Genomic DNA, 16,414 nt, shown 5'->3' on the forward strand with positions numbered 1-16,414 from the left:
CAGGCTCGGGCACAGTGACAGTGACTGAGGAGCTGGGTTTGTCTGTGCCAGCCCATTTAATCTGTGAACCTGTGGAGCTCAGTAATGCACAGTAATGCACAGTAATGCACAGTAATGGGCAGTTTGTTTTACAAAGTGTCACATAACAGTAACACAGGCAATAACAACATTGAATCTGCAAGTTACCTGCTGCAAAAAACAGGCAATAAATTTTAAGAATTCATAAAATTAAGAATGCCCACGTACACCTCCTCTGCACCATACCGCTGTAGGTACCTTCGATTTTGTCCAGATTAAAATTATTTGCAGTTAGTATGAAAGCTCTGTGCTATGGAAGACGTGTTTTTTGATCGGTTAGATTAGCACTGCGTGAGTCTAAAATTCAGCTGCAAAGCTTAGAGGGGAGCTCTTGGTATAGGAGATGTTCACTATCAGCGGTGATACTGTGCGCTTTACACCACACCTGCTTGTCATAGAAATGAGAATGTAAGTAAGCTGTTTGTGTGTGTGTGTGTGTTTGAGGGGGGTGAGTAGTGTAGGGTGTGTATGTGTGTGTGTGTGTGTGTGCACGTTTGCATGTCATCTAATAACACTGTCAGCGCCCGTCGTAACTGCTGTTAATGTAGCACTGCAAAAGATTTTGGAACTTGTTTTAATTGCGCGCTGTTCCATAAAATTGGTACACAAGCATGAGCGCGTAGCTCTCTCAATCATGGGTATAAAACGGACTTGATCTGTGGGCAGGATTTACAGGTTGCATAAGTTATGCTCCCCTGGGTGAACAGCAGTGGATTAACTTCCAAACTATGGTGTATTTCATAAATGTGGACCTAAATAAAGAAGTAAAATGTGTTTGAGGGGGGTTAGTGTAGGGTGTGTGTGTATGTGTGTGTGTGTGTGCATGCATTTGCGTGTCAGTGTGTGTATTCACGTGTCAGTGTGTATGTGTGTGTGTGTGTGTGTTTGGTGGGGTACCCAGTGTTGTGTGTGTGTGTGTGTGTGTGTCTGTGTTTAGGGGGGTGAGTAGTGTTGTGTGTGTGTGTGTGTGTGTGTGCGTGTCAGTGTGCATGTGTATGTGTGTTTTTGTGCGTGTCAGTGCGCACGTGTGTGTGTGTGTGTGCATTTGCATGTCAGTGTGTGTATTTATGTGTCAGTGTGCGTGTGTGTGTGTGTGTGTGTGTGTGCGTGTCAGTGTGCACGTGTGTGTGTGTGTCTGTGTTTAGGGGGGTGAGTAGTATTGGGTGTGTGTGTGTGTGTGTGTGTGTGTGTCAGTGTGCACATGTGTGTGTGTGTGTGTGTTTAGGGGGTGAGTAGTATTGGGTGTGTGTGTGTGTGTGTGTGCGTCTGCATGTCAGTGTGTGTGTGTGTGTGTGTCTGTGTTTAGGGGGGTGAGTAGTATTGGGTGTGTGTGTGTGTGCGTTTGCATGTCAGTGTGTGTGTGTGTGTGTTTAGGGGGTGAGTAGTATTGGGTGTGTGCGTGTGTGTGTGTGTGTGTGTGCGTGTCAGTGTGTGTGTGTGTGTGTGTGTGTGTGTGTCTGTGTTTAGGGGGGTGAGTAGTATTGGGTGTGTGTGTGTGCGTTTGCGTGTCAGTGTGTGTGTTTGGTGGGGCGATCAGTGTTGTCGGGTGTGTGATTGAGCCCTGGGGCAGTGGGGCAGCTCGATGTGCTGAAGGACAGGGCCTGGCAGGGGGTGGGGGCTATAAAAGCACAGAGCGCACGGCTGCACCCCGTTGCATCCCTCAGAGGGAATGAGGAGCTGGCTGCGCGGAGGCAGGAAGGCGAGACTGTCCCATCTCATCAGAGGCAGCACAGGTCAGTCTCACAGGTGTCAGATCAGTCTCACACAGATCTCAGCTTAACCTCACACAGATCTCAGCTTAATCTCACACACAGCTCAGCTCAGTCTCACAGATCTCTGCTCAGTCTCAGCTCAATCTCACACAGATCTCAGCTCAATCTCACACAGATCTCAGCTTAACCTCACACAGATCTCAGCTTAGTCTCACAGATCTCAGCTCAGTCTCTCAAAATCAGTAATCTCAGTTCAGTCATCAACAGATCTCAGTACCAAGATCTCTGCTCATCTCACGAAACACTATCTCAGCTCAGTCTCTCACAGATCTCAGTTCAGTCTCACAGATCTCAGCTCAGTCTCTCACAGATCTCAGCTAAGTCTCAGCTCAGTATCTCACAGATCTCAGTTCAGTCTCAGACAGATCTCAGCTCAGTCTCTCACAGATCTCAGCTCAGTCTCTCACAGATCTCAGCTCAGTCTCACAGAGCTCAGTTCAGTCTCACAGATCTCCAGTCTCAGTCAGATCTCACAGTCTCAGTTAGTCTGCAGTCTCAGTCATACACAGAGCTCAGTTCAATCTCACACGCGTCTCGGGTTGGTTTCTTGGTGTCTTGTATTAACAGTAAATGCTTTCAGTCTCTAAGCATGTACTTCCCTGTTCTTGAGTTATTTTCTTTAAGTTGTTCTTGTATCAGAACAAGCTTTTCCTTTAACAGAATTGCAGTTAGCAGTAGCCTTTGTTTATTCTACAATAACTTTTTAGCAGTATTCATAGAGTTATGAGGAAGAGGGCAAGTAAGACAGGAGTAGCAGAAGGCTAGCGGGAGGAAGGGTTGTAAAGTGATTGGTTATTGAGAGTATGCAGATGTGTGCCTGTGGTGCAGGCTGCTGAGGATGCCATGGTGGGGGTGGGGAGGGGGTGGTGGTATTGACCAGGTCGGTTATGTAGGCCGGGGCCCGGAGATTGAGGATTGATCCGCGCTGCACCCGGGGGGGGAGCCCGAATCGAGGTCACGGGCCTGTAATGCGGGGCAGTGCCTGACGCCGCGCCGATCTCTGCACAGTTAAAGCGCTCGGCTGCGATGGAGGATAGCAAGTCTGGATCGTGAAGGACGGGCGGGACCGGAGGGGTCGCAGGTTCGATTGGTAAGGACACTGCCGTTGTACCCTTGAGTAAGGTACTTAACCGGCATTGCTTCAGTATATATCCAGCTGTATAAATGGATACAATGTAAAATGCTATGTAAAAGTTGTGTTAGTCGCTCTGGATAAGAGCCTGTAATGTAATGTAATGTAATGTAATGTAATGAAAGCCAAGTCTGGGATCGTGAAGTCGGAGGGGACGAGGGGGGGATTGTGGGACACGTGCGCTCGCGGCCCTGCGATCTGTTTTCGGGTCGGTTCAAAGAGGCCAGGCGAGACAGTTGGGTCGGAAGGGTAAACGGTTATCCAAATGAGCTACGTACAGCTACTCGTTAGCGCTGAACATGAGCCATTAAAGGGATGTTTGTGCGTAAATTGTCCTGCCGATGGCTTTCGAACAGCCATTATGCAAGAAGTCTCAGTACAGGATTTATAGGTCAGGCAGAAAGGAAGATCTTACTTGATGTGCAGAGTCCCTTTGCGGCTCTATTAAGGGTTTGTGTGTGTGTGTGTGTGTGTGTGTGTGTGCGTATGTGTGTGCGTGTGTATGTGTGTGCGTATGTGTGTGCGTGCGTATGTGTGTGCACGTGTGTGCGTGCGTATGTGTGTGCATATGTGTGTGCGTATGTGTGTGTGTGTGTGTGTGTGTGCGTATGTGTGTGTGTGTGTGTGTGTGTGCGTGTGTATGTGTGCGTGTGTGTGTGTGTGTGTGTGTGTGTGTGTGTATGTGTGTGTGTGTGTGTGTGCGTATATGTGTGTGTGTGTGTGTGTATGTGTGTGTGTGTGTGTGCGTGTGTGTGTGTGCGTATGACAGTTGCGTATGGCTTGGCCTCACTCAGCTGTGATTGGTTCTTTGGGTTTGCACAACAATTTGATTTGAAACCTCTCACTTTCGCGAGCATACTTATTCCCCTTTTTCCATATGATTGAGAATTATTACTAAGAAGCAGCTCATTATAATAGGATAATGCCAACACACTGCAATGAGGATCGCTTCCTCTGGCCTTTTACTCTGCATAAGCTGGATCCTAGTGTTTTATTTCGCTCATAATCCTTAGCTTTCTTTTGTAACAATTTCATCGCTTTATTTTTCTCCTGTAACCCGTCCGCCCCGCAACCTCGCCCGCTCTGTCCGTGCCCCCCCCGAATGAACCCTCCCGCTCCCCGCCCACTGTCACGCCCCCCTGATTGGTCAACCCCTGCCCACTTGGCCTCCGCCCACCCTGCCCCCCCCCCGTCCGTCCCTCCCTTCCTGTTGGAGATGGCAGAGTGCACTGTAGCCCCCGTCGCCATGGAGGACTCCGACCAGGAGCCCGACCTGTCGGACGACCTCGACTCCGGCTCCGACTCCCCCGAGCCCGACCTGCACCCGCAAGGCCGGCAGGTATCAAACCCGCTGCGTTAGAAGAGAGCGCCCCCTTGTGGCAAGGATGTCCTGAGCTCTCCGGGGTTTGGGGTAAAAAAAAATAAGCGAAACTCACTCAGGGCATCACTGGCCTGTGTCTTCACTTCCTGGTCTGAGCAAACAACAGCTCTAAATCTGACCTACATGGAACACACAGTGAGAACAGTCTAAATATAGCCAGCCTGGAACTCCGCCTCTGCTGAAGTTCCACCTCCCTGCTGAATTCCTGCGTCTCTGCAACGGGACAGCTGTCAGTCAAACTGGGAGTGGGCGGGGCCAGGACACAGAGCCCGCACTTCCCTCCACCCCGGTGTATGTCGGCAGGCATTGCCACGCCGTACGGTGAAGGGGCGATTTGCGGCACCCGCGTCGTTTACATCGTCTGTAGGACTGGGCCTACTGGCTCTCCGATCTGACCCATTGCACTGCGGTCTGTGGTCAGTATGTGGTCAGTATGTGGTCACCTTGAGCGTTTCCGGTTAGCGGGGGTGCCAGTGAGCTGCAGACTAACAGCCCCTCCCCCTCCAGTGCACTGACTCCACTAATGCATCAGCCGTTTCTCTATGACGTGTGCCTGCTCTGTGTGCAAGCCCTCCAGCACTCTGTCTGAACATGCGGGGAAACAACTGTTGTCTTTTCTTCTTTTTCCTCATTCGATCCCCCATTTTTCACCCTTTCAACCGTCTTCAATTAACGCTCCCCCCCCCCCCCCCCCCCCCCCCCCCCCACGTGTGCTGCCCCGAACCCACCCCAAACCTGGCCCCACCCCATCCCAACCCTGGCCCCGCCCCACCCATGGCCCCGCCCCATCCTACCCCATGGCCTCGCCCCATCCCACAACTGGCCCCGCCCCCAGCTCCCCAGCCAGTCCAAGGATGACTCGGAGGACTCAGAGCTGGAGCACCTGATGCGGGACGCCCCCCCCCCGCCGAACCTGGGGCCGGAGCCGGCCGGGGTCCCGCACGGGCGCCCCCCCACCCCGGACACCCTCGCGCTGCTGCGCCCCCCCGGGGAGAGGGGCCTGTCAGAGGGCGTAGGCTTCAGCCTGCCCTCTCCCATCAGCCCCTCCCGACCCAAGAGCCCCTGGGGCCGATTTGACCCCTACGACGCCACAGAGGTAACAGCCTGGACCCCCCCCCCCAAAATTCAGTTAGGGATTACACTCTGGCGAGATTCAGCTGGGGATCACAATATAGCGTGTACCTTCTAATCCAGGGTTCTAGGCCCGTGTGCCTTTTGTTTCTACATATGTGAGTGTGCGTGTGTGTGTGTGTATGCGTGTGTATGTGTGTGTGTGTGTGCATGGGTGTGCTTATGTGTGATGTGTGTCTTTCTGGGTGTGTAGAGTAATGTGTGTGTGTGTGTGTGTGTGTCTTTCTGGGCGTGTAGAGTAATGTGTTTGTGTGTGTGTGTATGTGCGATGTGTGTCTTTCTGGGTGTGTAGAGTAATGTGTCTGCGTGTATGAAACACCAACAGAAATGTACTGTGAAGGCCCAATCTCTCCCTCTCTCTCTCAGGACCAGGATAAGGAGTACGTGGGCTTTGCCACTCTGCCAAACCAGGTACACCGGAAGTCTGTGAAGAAGGGCTTCGACTTCACACTGATGGTAGCCGGTGAGTTTGGTAATCCAGCTGACCTGCTCGCCTTGACCCTTAACCTTTAACCGATGACCCTGAACCCAGCTCTCTCTCTCTCTCTTTTCTGGTGTTGCAGGAGAGTCGGGTCTGGGGAAATCCACTTTGGTCAACAGTCTGTTTCTCACAGACCTCTATATGGACAGGAAGCTACTCAATGCCGAAGGTGGGCTACTGTCGTGCAGCTTCTGTGTCCACCTGACCAGCTGTAGTCTGTTTTTACAGCTGTTGTGTTAGTGTGGGCAGATGTTGCGTTCGTGTGCCCAGCTGTCAGTCCTAATCTTGTTTTGGTTGTGTGTGCAGAGAGGATTACACAGACGGTGGAAATAACTAAGCACACGGTGGACATTGAGGAAAAGGGCGTCAAACTGAAGCTAACTATTGTGGACACGCCTGGCTTTGGAGACGCTGTGAACAACACAGAGTGGTACGCTAGGCAGGGATGGGCGGGGCTTACAGTGGGTTTGGCTGATGGGGGGCGGGCTTATAGTGGGATGCTGATGGGGGGCTCAGTCGGTTTGACTGGTGGGGGGTGGAGCTTATAGTGGGATGGCTTATTGGGGGGGGGGGGTTGGGCCTCAGGCTTCTAGAAAGACTCTTCTGTATTTTTTTGTATTTCAAAGACAAGCCTGTGTTACCTCATGAGGTTTTACTCACGTAGTTCAGAGCAGTGGTGAAATGTTACAGGCTGGACTGATGGGTGTGTGTTTGTATCTGTGTGTGTTTGTTTGCGCATGTATGTGTGTGTTTGTGTGTTTGTATCTGTGTGTGTGTGTGTGTGTACGCTCATGTATGTGTGTGTGTGTGTTTGTGTCTGTGTGTGTGTGTGTGTGTGTGTGTGTGTGTGTGTGTGTGTGTGTGTGTACGCATGGATGTGTGTGTGTGTGTGTGTGTGTATGCGCATGTGTGTGTGTGTGTTTGTATCTGTGTGTGTGTGTGTGTGTGTGTGTGTTTGTATCTGTGTGTGTGTGTGTGTGTGTGTGTGTATGCGCATGTGTGTGTGTGTGTGTGTGTGTGTGTGTGCGCATGCGTGTGTGTGTGTGTGTGTGTGTGTGTGTGTGTGTGTGTGTGTGTGTGTGTGCACAGCTGGAAGTCGGTGGCGGACTACATAGACCAGCAGTTTGAGCAGTACTTCAGAGACGAGAGCGGCCTGAACCGCAAGAACATCCAGGACAACCGCGTGCACTGCTGCCTCTACTTCATCTCGCCGTTTGGGCACGGGTACGAGAGACCGACCCCCCGCCCCAACCCCCACCCCCACCCGCTGCCCCCGGACCCCCCGGGGCCCCCTGGGACCCTGCACATTCTCACAGTCCTCAAAACAAGTACAGCTGCTGAAGAATCCTGGCCGTTTTATTGGTGCAGAATTCGAGAGTTTTGACTGTAGACTTTGATGAATAACCCAGAGAGTAATGAAAAATTGATAAACTAGTCCATAGACAGTTTCCTTCTGCAAACATGGTGCCATATTTCATAATTTTAGCAGCTTGAAATGTCCTTGTGATGTCAGCTGGATAGGCACTATTCACTAGGATACTGAACATAGTGAAAAATTGGTGAAAAAACCTACTCTAGTCAAAAAGTATGAATAGTTTGTATCACATGTAAACCTCAAGTTGCTATGAATTGCTGTAATTTAATGCCGCATTTCAATGGGATCCTGCCTCAGAACCTGTGCCATCAAATTATAGTTTTTCTCCGGAGTTCTGCTTTAAGGCTGTGCTTCTACAGCTAGTTCCATTCGAGACAGCCTGAGAGCACCCTCTGCAGGAGAAACATGGGTACTGGCAGAGAAAAATACAGGTCCGTTTTTGCCTTGGCTTTTATCTCTTAACCTGAACTCACGGAAGGCCGACGGTGACCTTGGTGTTTTACCTGGCTGTCGGGCGAGGCAGAGTGGGAGGCGGCTCGCTCGTCTCGTCCCAGGCGCTCACGTTACCTGTGCTGTCTCAGGCTCCGCCCCCTGGACGTGGAGTTCATGAAGGCGCTGCACGAGAAGGTGAACATCGTGCCCGTCCTGGCCAAAGCCGACACCCTCACCCCCTCCGAGGTCAGGAAGAAGAAGCTGAAGGTGACCCTCGCGTGAGCCTCGTCTGGGGGGGAGTTTCACAAAGCAGGATTACTGAGTTAGCTGGATAACTGCACTGAGTAAAACCCTATATCACAGAGCAGGATCACTGAGTTAGCTGGATAACTGCACTGAATAAAACCCTGTATCACAGAGCAGGATTACTGAGTTAGCTGGATAACTGCACTGAATAAAACCCTGTATCACAGAGCAGGATTACTGAGTTAGCTGGATAACTGCACTGAATAAAACCCTGTATCACAGAGCAGGATTACTGAGTTAGCTGGATAACTGCACGGAGTAAAACCCGGAACGACTTCAGTCCGTGTTCCAGATTTGGGAGGGTTCTGGGTTTTACTCAGTGCAGTTATCCAGCTAGTTCAGTAATCCAGGGGGGTATTTCACGAAGCAGGATCATGGAGTTTAGCCGGATAACTGCGCTGAGTAAAACCTGGAACAGCTCTTTTTACTGTAGTCCATGTTCCAGATTTTGGAAGGGTTCCGGGTTTCACTCAGCGCGGTGTATCCAGATAACTCAGTAATCCCGGTTCGCGAAACAGGGCCCTGTTTTACCTGCCGGTCCGTTTGCGCGTGAGCCAGCTGACCTCCCCGTCCGCCCCGTCCCTGCAGATCCGCGAGGAGATTGAGCAGTACGGGATTAAAATCTACCAGTTCCCGGACTGCGACTCCGACGAGGACGAGGAGTTCAAACAGCAGGACCAGGAGCTGAAAGTGAGTAAGGTGTGGCATGCGTTCGTGTGGCGTGTTGTGTGTTTGTCTGTGGCACTGGAGAGACTGCGTGGGCTGTTCACAATCAGAGATTCTGAGTTACGGAAACTGATGAATAAACCTGTATCACAGACAGATCACTGAGTATATCAATGATGAAATGGATTCATTTAATAAACTCTGTATTCATTATCAAAGGATTATATTAGTGTGTATATTATAACTAATGAAACCCTGTTCACGAGCAGATCTGTTGGATAACTCACGATAAACTGTATCACAGAGCAGGATTACTAGTTAGCTGGTATGACTGAAAACCGTTCACGAGCAGGATACTGTTAGTGGATACGCCTGAGTAACCTACACGGCGATTACGATAGCTAACTGCACTGAAAAAACCGTTCACACAGATACTGTAGCTGATAATGCTGATAACCGTATCAGAGCAGGATTACGATAGCTGTACGCACTGAATAACCTGATCACAGAGCAGATCACGAGTTAGCGAACTGCACTGATAACCTGTACACGAGCAGTTAGAGTTACGGATAATGCACAAATGCGTTGTTGCGCTGAGCCAGCGCCCCCGTCGCCGTCCCTGCAGATCCGCGAGGATGACAGACGTAAATCTCATTCCGATGGACTCGAGAGGCGAGGTTCAACAGCGACAGGAGCGAAGTGATAGTGTGCTGGTCGGTGGCGGTGTTTGTCTTGGCCTGAAAGCGGGATCGTGTCCTTACACATCGACAGAACCTCGGATATATCACAAGAATGTGGTTATTACTATTCATATTCTCTTTCATGTATCCAATGCATATTTATTAAGTGAATGTATTCATTAATAAGTAAAGATTTTTTTCAACATAGTATGTATGTGTGTATTTTTATGTAATATAAGAAATTACTACTTTGTGTTAATTACTGCTACTGTTAAAATTGTCCCTATGATTATCAATACATAATATATAGTTTATTTATTTATTATAAACGTGTTCACGTTTATCAATTTGTATAAATTGAACTGATTGATTTGAGTTTATTATTCATTATGTTCAAAATAAAAACATTGCTTATTATTGCTTATGTAGTTGAGAAATGCTTATGGTCATGTGACCCACTGTTTCCTTTTTCCAGGAAAGCATCCCATTCGCCGTGATCGGCAGCAACACTGTGGTGGAGGCCAAGGGGAAGCGGGTTCGAGGGCGACTGTACCCCTGGGGCATCGTGGAAGGTACCCTGTTAGGATTAGGGTCAGGGCGTAGTGTGAGAGAGATTAACCCACCCTGTTAGGGTCAGGGTGTAGTGTGTGAGAGATTACTGTACCCTGTTAGGGTTAAGGTGTAGTATGAGAGATTAACATACCCTGTTAGGGTCAGGGTGTAGTGTGAGAGAGATTAACCCACCCTGTTAGGGTCAGGGTGTAGTGTGAGAGAGATTAACCCACCCTGTTAGGGTCAGGGCGTAGTGTGAGAGAGATTAACCCACCCTGTTAGGGTCAGGGTGTAGTGTGTGAGAGATTACTGTACCCTGTTAGGGATTAGGGCGTAGTGTGAGAGATTAACCCACCCTGTTAGGGTTAGGATCAGGGTGTAGTGTGTGTGTGTGACATACCCTGTTAGGGTCAGGGCGTAGTGTGAGAGAGATTAACCCACCCTGTTAGGGTTAGGGTGTAGTGTGTGAGAGATTAACCCACCCTGTTAGGGTCAGGGTGTAGTGTGTGAGAGATTACTGTACCCTGTTAGGGTCAGGGCATAGTGTGAGAGAGATTAACCCACCCTGTTAGGGTTAGGATCAGGGAGTAGTGTGAGAGAGATTAACCCACCCTGTTAGGGTCAGGGTGTAGTTGAGAGATATCCGTTAGGGTCAGGGCATAGTGTGAGAGAGATTAACCCACCCTGTTAGGGTCAGGGTGTAGTGTGTGAGAGATTACTGTACCCTGTTAGGGTCAGGGCATAGTGTGAGAGAGATTAACCCACCCTGTTAGGGTTAGGGTCAGGGCGTAGCGTGAGAGAGTAGGAGCGCGCTGTGCAGGCAGGTGCGTAACGCAGTGGCGGTTCTTTGGCAGTGGAGAACCCGGCGCACTGTGACTTTGTGAAGCTGCGGAACATGCTGGTGCGCACGCACATGCAGGACCTGAAGGACGTCACCCGGGAAACGCACTACGAGAACTACCGCGCGCACTGCATCCAGAGCATGACCCGCATGGTGGTGAAGGAGCGGAACCGCAAGTAAGACGCACGCACACACACGCACACACACACACACACACACAGCCACGCACACACACACACACGCACACACACACACACACACACACACACACACACACATACATGCACACTTGCACACACATACTTCCTCGTGAGATCATGTCCGTGTGTCTGCTCTAACCCTGTATGTGTGTGTGTGTGTCTGTGTGTCTGTGTGTCTGTGTGTCTGTGTGTGTGTGTGTGCGTGTGTGTGTGTGTGTGTGTGTGCGTGTGCAGTAAGCTGACTCGGGAGAGTGGCACGGACTTCCCCATCCCAGGGACGCCGGGGGTGGCGGACAGCGATACGGAGAAGCTGATCCGAGAGAAAGACGAGGAGGTACGGTCTTCTGATCCAGAACTGGAGCAAGAACCAGAGCCAGAGCCAGAACCAGAACCAGAACCAGAACCACACTTTAACCCTAGCCCTGACCCAGAGGCCTTATGAGCCTACAGTCACAGAAGCAGTATACAGCCGCCATTACTACCCAGAAACACTACCACAGTCACAAAGCCACACCCACCACTGCAGTCAGAAATCCACAGGTGCCCAAAAACACACAGCCTTGCCCACCACGGCACTTACACATTAAATGGTCAAAATTCCATTTTTTTTGCACCAGTGTCAATACCTATATGCTTTCAATGGTCTTTCCACTGCTGTTTCTCTGTGAGAGCTCTGCGCTCTATAGAGGTAGTGCTTTGTGCTGTCTACAGAGGACTGTGTACTTACTGTTAGAGCTCTGTGCTGTATATAGGTAGAGCTCTGTGTTGTCTTCAGAGGACTATGTGCTCACTGTGAGCTCTGTGCTCTATAGAGGTAGTGCTTTGTGCTCTCTACAGAGGACTATGTGCTTACTGTGAGAGCTCTGTGCTGTATAGAGGTAGAGCTCTGTGTAGTTTAAGGACTATGTGCTCACTGAGAGCTCTGTGCTGTATAGAGGTTGAGCTCTGTGCTCTCTACAGAGGACTATGTGCTCACTGAGAGCTCTGTGCTCTATAGAGGTAGAGCTCTGTGCTCTCTATAGAGGACTATGTGCTCACTGTGAGAGCTCTGTGCTCTATAGAGGTAGAGCTCTGTGCTCTCTACAGAGGACTATGTGCTCACTGTGAGAGCTCTGTGCTCTATAGAGGTAGAGCTCTGTGCTCTCTACAGAGGACCATGTGCTCACTGTGAGAGCTCTGTGCTCTATAGAGGTAGAGCTCGGTGCTCTCTATAGGGGACTATATGCTCACTGAGAGAGCTCTGTGCTCTATAGAGGTAGAGCTCTGTGCTCTCTATAGGGGGCTATGTGCTCACTGTGAGAGCTCTGTGCTCTATAGAGGTAGAGCTCTGTGCTCTCTACAGAGGACTATGTGCTCACTGAGAGCTCTGTGCTCTATAGAGGTAGAGCTCGGTGCTCTCTATAGGGGACTATATGCTCACTGAGAGAGCTCTGTGCTCTATAGAGGTAGAGCTCTGTGCTCTCTATAGGGGGCTATGTGCTCACTGTGAGAGCTCTGTGCTCTATAGAGGTAGAGCTCTGTGCTCTCTACAGAGGACTATGTGCTCACTGTGAGAGCTCTGTGCTCTATAGAGGTAGTGCTCTAGGAATTCTGTGTCTACTGTGAGGACTCTGCTCACAGTGGGAGCTGTGTGCTCACTGAAGGAGCTGTGCTTGCCATGGGAGCTTTGCTCCCTGTGGGGTTTCTGTGTTCTTTCAGGGGGCACAGTGTTTCTCTGTGCACAGTGTGGAAGCTCTGTGCTGTCAGTAGTTGAGCACACTGATGGAGGCAGCTTATGACTTATGCTGAATTTTTTTAGGAACACAAAATACTTTAAAAAAAACTTGTTTATTATTTTATTTTGTAGTAGTTATGCTGTATATTTCCTGTTATTATATTGCTTGTAATTTTTCATTAAAATTATTTAAACACAAAGTTGTCACCATAATTACAAGGCAGTTCTGCTCTATATCTGTTATTGATGCAAATGAGATCCAATCGGAGCTCAGTGTTCACAAGCACCTCCCCTTCCGGCCACAGTAGCTATTTACACTTTACTTCAGTGACGCATCGCCATTTGCCTTTTAACGGGTCTCATTCTTTTCCCAAATGATTCTATAATAACAGTCTCCGCCCCCCCCCCTTCCCCCAGACTCCGCCCACATGCATTATGTTTTACTCCAAACCCACTGAAACAGGGCAGCTCAGTATTCATCCGTTTACTCATGTGCTGCCTGGCCCTTCTCGCAAATATGTGTGGTTTTCATTCAGATTGTGAAGATGGTACGTGTAAATGTCATTGTATGTGAAAAGTTATTTGTTTTCATTTGAAAATAAATTGCTTACAGGTCAGTTATACAAAAAGGCATTATGTTCAACTTTATGAACTGGATGCGCAGAATGTAAAATGGGAGATGTGCAAAAAATGAGCAAAATAATAATAATAATAATACAAATTCAAGAGCAAAACATGAGACTACATTCAATATGAGTTTTAATTTACGATTCCATCAAACTAATTGAATAAATTGTTCAAATGGAGATGACATAGTATTCCCAACATCATACACACAGAACAGAACCATACATACACAACACCACCCAACACACACACACACACACACCACCACCACACCATACATACACACACAACAACACCATACATGCACACACAAGAGCACCATACACACACACACGCACACACAAGATCACCATACACCCAACAGCACCATAGATTTACAAAAGCACCATACAAACACACCATTTTGGCAAAATTTTACATTTTGGCCTTCTGTTGTGATACACTGTGCAACCCTGGTTTTGAAAGGTGCTATAAAAATAAAGAATTACTTACTTATTTACACGTTAGCACCACACACACACACACACACACACACACACACGCGCACAGGCTCACACACACAGGTGCACACACCACCACAGACACACAGAAACACACTGTCGCACAAATTGTCTGTGGTGCTGTGTTGGTCTCTCCAAATGGTTAAAAATAGGTAGGATGGAAAATTGCATCAAAGAAAGTGGCAAACATTTCCTGAAGATGTCGCTACATGTTAAAAGAAAAGGTGCAGGCTAATACAGTCCCTTCTGTATGGCAGTTTGTGACAGAATTGTGGAGTCGGTGCAGCTTCAAGTCAGTAGGCATTCCTGTCTGTGTCATGTGACAGAGCAGGAAGTTGCATTAATGAGCCTGTTAGTGAACCCCTGACCGGAGGAGTGACATATCTGTGATTTTCTCTGATTTTTCAGTTGCGACGGATGCAGGAAATGCTGGAGAAGATCCAGGAGCAGATGCACACGCAGAAAGAGGCCTATTAACTCCGCCCCTTCCTCCCCCCGGCTGGCCAATCCCACTGCCCACTCCCCCACACTTCCATACCTCCCATCGTACGAGAAACGGCCAGGACCCCCCCCACCTCTCCCCCACCCACCCCCCCCCCCCAGATGACCTTTGACCTCCGGAGTACTTCCGTCCTGTTAGCGTGGCCACTGTGTTCCCGGGGGGGGGTGTGACTGAAGGTGGGGCCTGCTGTGACATCACAGCACGGACCTGCCACCTCCAGTACAGATGTCCCGTTTCTCTTACAGTCAGCGACCGGTCATGTGCAGCTCAGACACCCATCATTCCTGTGTTTCCGTCGGCCGTCTGTACTGAAGAGGTCGCAGACGCACAGGCGCGTGCGTTCCATGTGCGCCATTTGTTATGGGGGGGGCGGGGGGGAGAGAATTCGGGGCAGCACTGCGCCCACATACTCCTATCACATTTTTCCACATACAGAATATGCCAATAGATGCTTACATAAACAGATGCGGTGAATTTATTTTTTTCTAAAAGATGCTATTTTGTGCGTAAGATTTTTTTCTGTTGTACTGTATAATATAACATGTATTTTGTGTACTTTGTATATTCGGGCGGTGTGTGGTGAGAATGGGCTTCTCTTACAACACGCGCGTTCTCCCCGAACACATGAATGTGTCCTATCCACAGGATTTTTTATGTTCTCGGTTTTTACCAACGTTTAACTGAAGTACTGTAGCTCGCCCTCATTACTGTGCTTTTATTTAAAGGGCTCAACTCCACATTTAACACAAACGGGTGTCCTCAAATTAGTTTTGAGCTCCTGGCTATCGTGAGTTTTAAGCTACGTGTAAGGGATAGGTACTGTTCTTATAGTAAAGACTGTACCTGAATCCAGTGAGAGAAGCTGGTCAGGTGAGCTGAACATCCACACAAGGGTGCCATTCAGAGTCCTGACATTCCCATAAGACACTGCCAGACCCACACCCACATCTACAGATCCCTGTCCAAACGCTTCTCTGCCAGACCCACACCCACATCTACAGACCCCTCTGCAAACCTCAGAACACTTCTCTACCAGACCAACACCCACATCTACAGACCCCTGTCCAAACGCTTCTCTGCCAGACCCACACCCACCCTTCTCCAACCCTCACAACGCTTCTCTGCCAGACCAACACCCACATCTACAGACCCCTCTGCAAACCTCAGAACACTTCTCTACCAGACCAACACCCACATCTTCAGACCCCTCCCCAAACCTCAGAATGCTTTTCTGCCAGACCAACACCCATATCTACAGACCCCTCTCCAAACCTCAGAACGCTTCTCTGACAGGCCAACACCCACATCTACAGACCCCTCTCCAAACCTCAGAACGCTTCTCTGACAGGCCAACACCCACATCTACAGACCCTCCCAAACCTCAGAACGCTTCTCTGACAGGCCAACACCCACATCTACAGACCCTCTCCAAACCTCAGAACGCTTCTCTGACAGGCCAACACCCACATCTACAGACCCCTCCCCAAACCTCAGAACGCTTCTCTGACAGGCCAACACCCACATCTACAGACCCCTCCCCAAACCTCAGAACGCTTCTCTGACAGGCCAACACCCACATCTACAGACCCCTCCCCAAACCTCAGAACGCTTCTCTGACAGGCCAACACCCACATCTACAGACCCCTCCCCAAACCTCAGAACGCTTCTCTGCCAGACCAACACCCACATCTACAGACCCCTCCCCAAACCTCAGAACGCCTCTCCTTATCCTCTTCTGTAAAATAAGCAGGGTATCTGCCAACTGTAATATATTTATTGATAGAAACCATGAAGAACTGTGGACCAAGTTATAACCTGGGGAAGTAATGATCTTTGGTTCTTTTTTTTTTTTTCATGATTTAAATGTCAAGCTTTGACCTGACTTGTTTGACCACAGGTTCTGAAACAGGAGCTGGTGGTTAAACCAGAACCGCAGTTAGACCACTGGGTTCAGTCACTGCATGCGTAGAGAATATACCTCCTTACGAAGGCCTCATGATGTATGAAATGGCCGTCTACCTTGAGGCCAAATGTGTAATTTTGT

The 16,414-nt window shown here is 49.4% G+C and overlaps 1 protein-coding gene across 9 annotated transcripts; it reads left to right on the forward strand.

The window, feature by feature from the left end:
- Nucleotides 1–1,568: 1,568 nt before the first annotated feature.
- Nucleotides 1,569–15,293, forward strand: LOC135236857 (septin-5-like). Of its 9 annotated transcripts, none has more exons than XR_010324682.1 (13): nucleotides 1,569–1,811; nucleotides 4,206–4,321; nucleotides 5,199–5,459; nucleotides 5,861–5,957; nucleotides 6,058–6,144; nucleotides 6,282–6,405; nucleotides 7,065–7,199; nucleotides 7,932–8,049; nucleotides 8,677–8,787; nucleotides 9,910–10,006; nucleotides 10,841–11,003; nucleotides 11,262–11,841; nucleotides 12,052–12,941. XR_010324682.1 is itself a non-coding variant. In XM_064303435.1 (13 exons), exons 1-13 carry the CDS (start codon nucleotides 1,748–1,750, stop codon nucleotides 14,343–14,345), a joined length of 1,542 nt encoding a protein of 513 aa, XP_064159505.1. In that variant the 5' UTR covers nucleotides 1,573–1,747; the 3' UTR covers nucleotides 14,346–15,293. The 9 variants fall into 9 exon arrangements, 7 of the variants coding, with proteins under 7 accessions (XP_064159503.1, XP_064159505.1, XP_064159504.1 ...); XR_010324681.1 differs by having other exon boundaries at nucleotides 11,262–11,779; nucleotides 11,842–12,941; XM_064303435.1 differs by lacking the exon at nucleotides 12,052–12,941 and adding an exon at nucleotides 14,277–15,293 and having other exon boundaries at nucleotides 1,573–1,811; nucleotides 11,262–11,361.
- The last annotated feature ends 1,121 nt before the right edge of the window (nucleotides 15,294–16,414 follow it).

Source organism: Anguilla rostrata, chromosome 12 (genome assembly GCF_018555375.3).
Source record: "Anguilla rostrata isolate EN2019 chromosome 12, ASM1855537v3, whole genome shotgun sequence".
NCBI lineage: Eukaryota > Metazoa > Chordata > Actinopteri > Anguilliformes > Anguillidae > Anguilla > Anguilla rostrata.